Raw genomic sequence first — 2,638 nt, forward strand, 5'->3', positions numbered from 1 at the left:
TTATACTGTCATATACTATTGTTAATTTATTGATGGTGTTTTTTATGATGTTATTCCTGCTACCATTGCTCTATCTTATGGTAGGCCAACTTCTTTACTCTGTATCTGTAACCATAATTGTAATATGTTGTTACAGGGTGCTGAGTGAGCCAGACAGTGATTGATTATTGTCAAGTATTATTATTTTGAATATATTTTCTATATATTTATTATTTATATTCTATAGAGCTCTCTTTTCAAGATGGGGCTCAGAAGGGAAGTGCCACTACATCATCCCAGGCATATCTCCAGATATGATGGAACTCATCATCCAATATGCCAATGGTAGTACACTGACTGACTCCGTGAAGGTGACATCAGAAAAAGTGGAAGAGCTCTTGGAAGCTGCAGACCAGTTCAATGTCACGGGTGTTGTACAAGCCTGCTGCAACTACCTGGAGGAACAGTTGAGTTTGGAGAACTGCATAGGTATCTGGAGGCTGATGAACATCTACTGCCCTGACCTGAGACACAAGGCCTACCTGTTCATCCTGCAGCATTTTGAGGAGATGGTCAGTGTCTCTGAAGACTTCCAGGAGCTTTCGCTGCATGAGCTGGTTGACATCGTGGAGAGTGACCAACTGAACGTGAAGCAGGAGGTTGTGGTGTTTGAGACCATTGTGCGTTGGATCTCCTATTCAATCACTGAACGCATAGCCCACATGTCTGTTCTGCTGCCCAAGGTAACGTGATTAAAAGTCTAATGTTGATAGCTAAAAAAAAGTCTGATAGCTAATCCAGACTGCAGCTGAGGTGGCCTTGAGCAAGGCAGTTAACTTCCAATTAGTCCAGCAGAGCTGTAGTTCACTGGTCAGCAGTAGAATATTAAAGGGATATTTCACTTTAAAAAGAAATTTGGGTCATTTTATCGTCTACTCAGGCTTTTGTGAGCCCCCCAGACAGTTTTTTAAGTTGCTTGATTCAGTATTTAGATATTTGATTCATTTCATCAGACACGCCCCTTCCTATATAAACCCATTATAACTTCAAACTCCATTTTTAACATGTTAGATTCATCAAAAACACCTGTCCTTGGTCCCTGCCCTCCTAATAAGCGAAAGGGCCGTGTTTTTTCGATTACTTTTTTCTTTATATGCTTATATACTTTATTACATTTTTCAAAAAAGAATATAAAAAATAAATGAAAAAACACGGCCTCCTAGCCTATTAGGAGGGCATGTTGAGTCAACAGAACTCTGGGGGTCTGGGGGGCTCACATAAGCATGAGTAGACGATAACATGACCCAACGTTTTTTTGAAAGTGAAATATCCCTTTAAGGATTACCTTGTGTAACGCCCGGGATTTGAACTCTGGAAAGCAACATCTTATCAACTAGTCTAAAGGGAAATTCCCCCTTGGCCTGGGGGAGATATTAGGCTTTAGGTCATCAGGCAGAGGCTCTGACGCACTACTGCTGCACCTGCAGCTCACTGTTATGAATCGATGAACCTGATGAAAGTCACCATCTGCACCTGGAGGTCAGTATCTGACCTGAGCATCCTCATCAGCGCCCTGAAGGCAACTCTCATCAACTCACTGACCCGCCCCCTTCCCCTTCCCCGCCCCCCTCACGCCATCCTGTTAGCCATCGGAGGCTGGAGTGGCGGCAGACCAACGAATGGCGTTGAGGCATACAACCCCCGAGCTCACTGCTGGGTCAAAGTGACCACCAATAACATGACTCCCAGGGCCTACCATGGTGCCATCTTCCTCAAGAGCTCTGTTTACTGCGCTGGAGGTTATGACGGCTCAGAGTATTTGAACAGTGCATAGAAGTTCAACCTGGTCACTGGAACATGGCACCAGGTGAAACCCATGCATTCATGCCGCTGTTACGTCAGCGTGGCCATGCTGGACGACTGCTTGTACGCCATGGGAGGGTCTGATAGTGTGATGCTACTCAACACAGCCGAACGCTACAAACATTATTGCAAGTACAGTATAACTTAATTGTTGGTACCCTCGATCCTTGACTTGATGGATGACAGGGTGAATGCATGCATCTCACCTCATTTTTATTATACGTGAAATATGAAGTGCAATGAGACCACACTCAATCAATTATCTTATTCTTATTGGCATAAGAACAAATATAAGACATTCAGGGAATCTCTGGGCCAATAATCTTTATACGTTTTTGATAAGATTTTAATTTTCAGGAAGCAAAGTTGGAAGCTCATAGATCAGCATGACATGACTGACACCTATTGACAGAAAGTTCACACTGCAGCAGGCTTCAGGCAAGCACTGGTTTCCCACCCCCAAACATACATTATTAAGAGTGAAATAACTTTTAATGACATTCCATCACAACATGATGGAAGTTGAGTACAGTTTGTATTGTCAGTGAAAATAGCTCACATCTGTTTGAAAGATAATTTAGTTATCTTCATCAAAATCGTCATGACAAACAAACTGCATTCCTAAACTGTTTGGATTCTCCAGGTGAGTTAGCTTCATTAGACACATTTTGTTATTTTACTATAATACTGAATATGGGCTATAACAAAAACTAGTCGGGAATAAAGCACTTTTGGGTGATGTGAAGTTGTTTGCTGAACATGTACAGTAGCTGTTTTTGAACTGTGTTCGATTTGC

General features: G+C 42.3%; 1 protein-coding gene across 1 annotated transcript; it reads left to right on the forward strand.

Annotated features, from left to right (window-relative positions):
- Positions 1 to 296: 296 nt before the first annotated feature.
- Positions 297 to 1,990, forward strand: LOC308099604 (kelch-like protein 10; the record flags this gene model as incomplete). The annotated part of the gene is given in 3 exon segments (XM_080448341.1): positions 297 to 663; positions 1,467 to 1,810; positions 1,814 to 1,990. Coding segments are annotated over 3 exon segments (888 nt in total).
- Positions 1,991 to 2,638: the final 648 nt, after the last annotated feature.

This window comes from Gymnoscopelus braueri, assembly GCF_963280865.1.
Source record: "Gymnoscopelus braueri genome assembly, chromosome: 13".
Classification (NCBI taxonomy): domain Eukaryota; kingdom Metazoa; phylum Chordata; class Actinopteri; order Myctophiformes; family Myctophidae; genus Gymnoscopelus; species Gymnoscopelus braueri.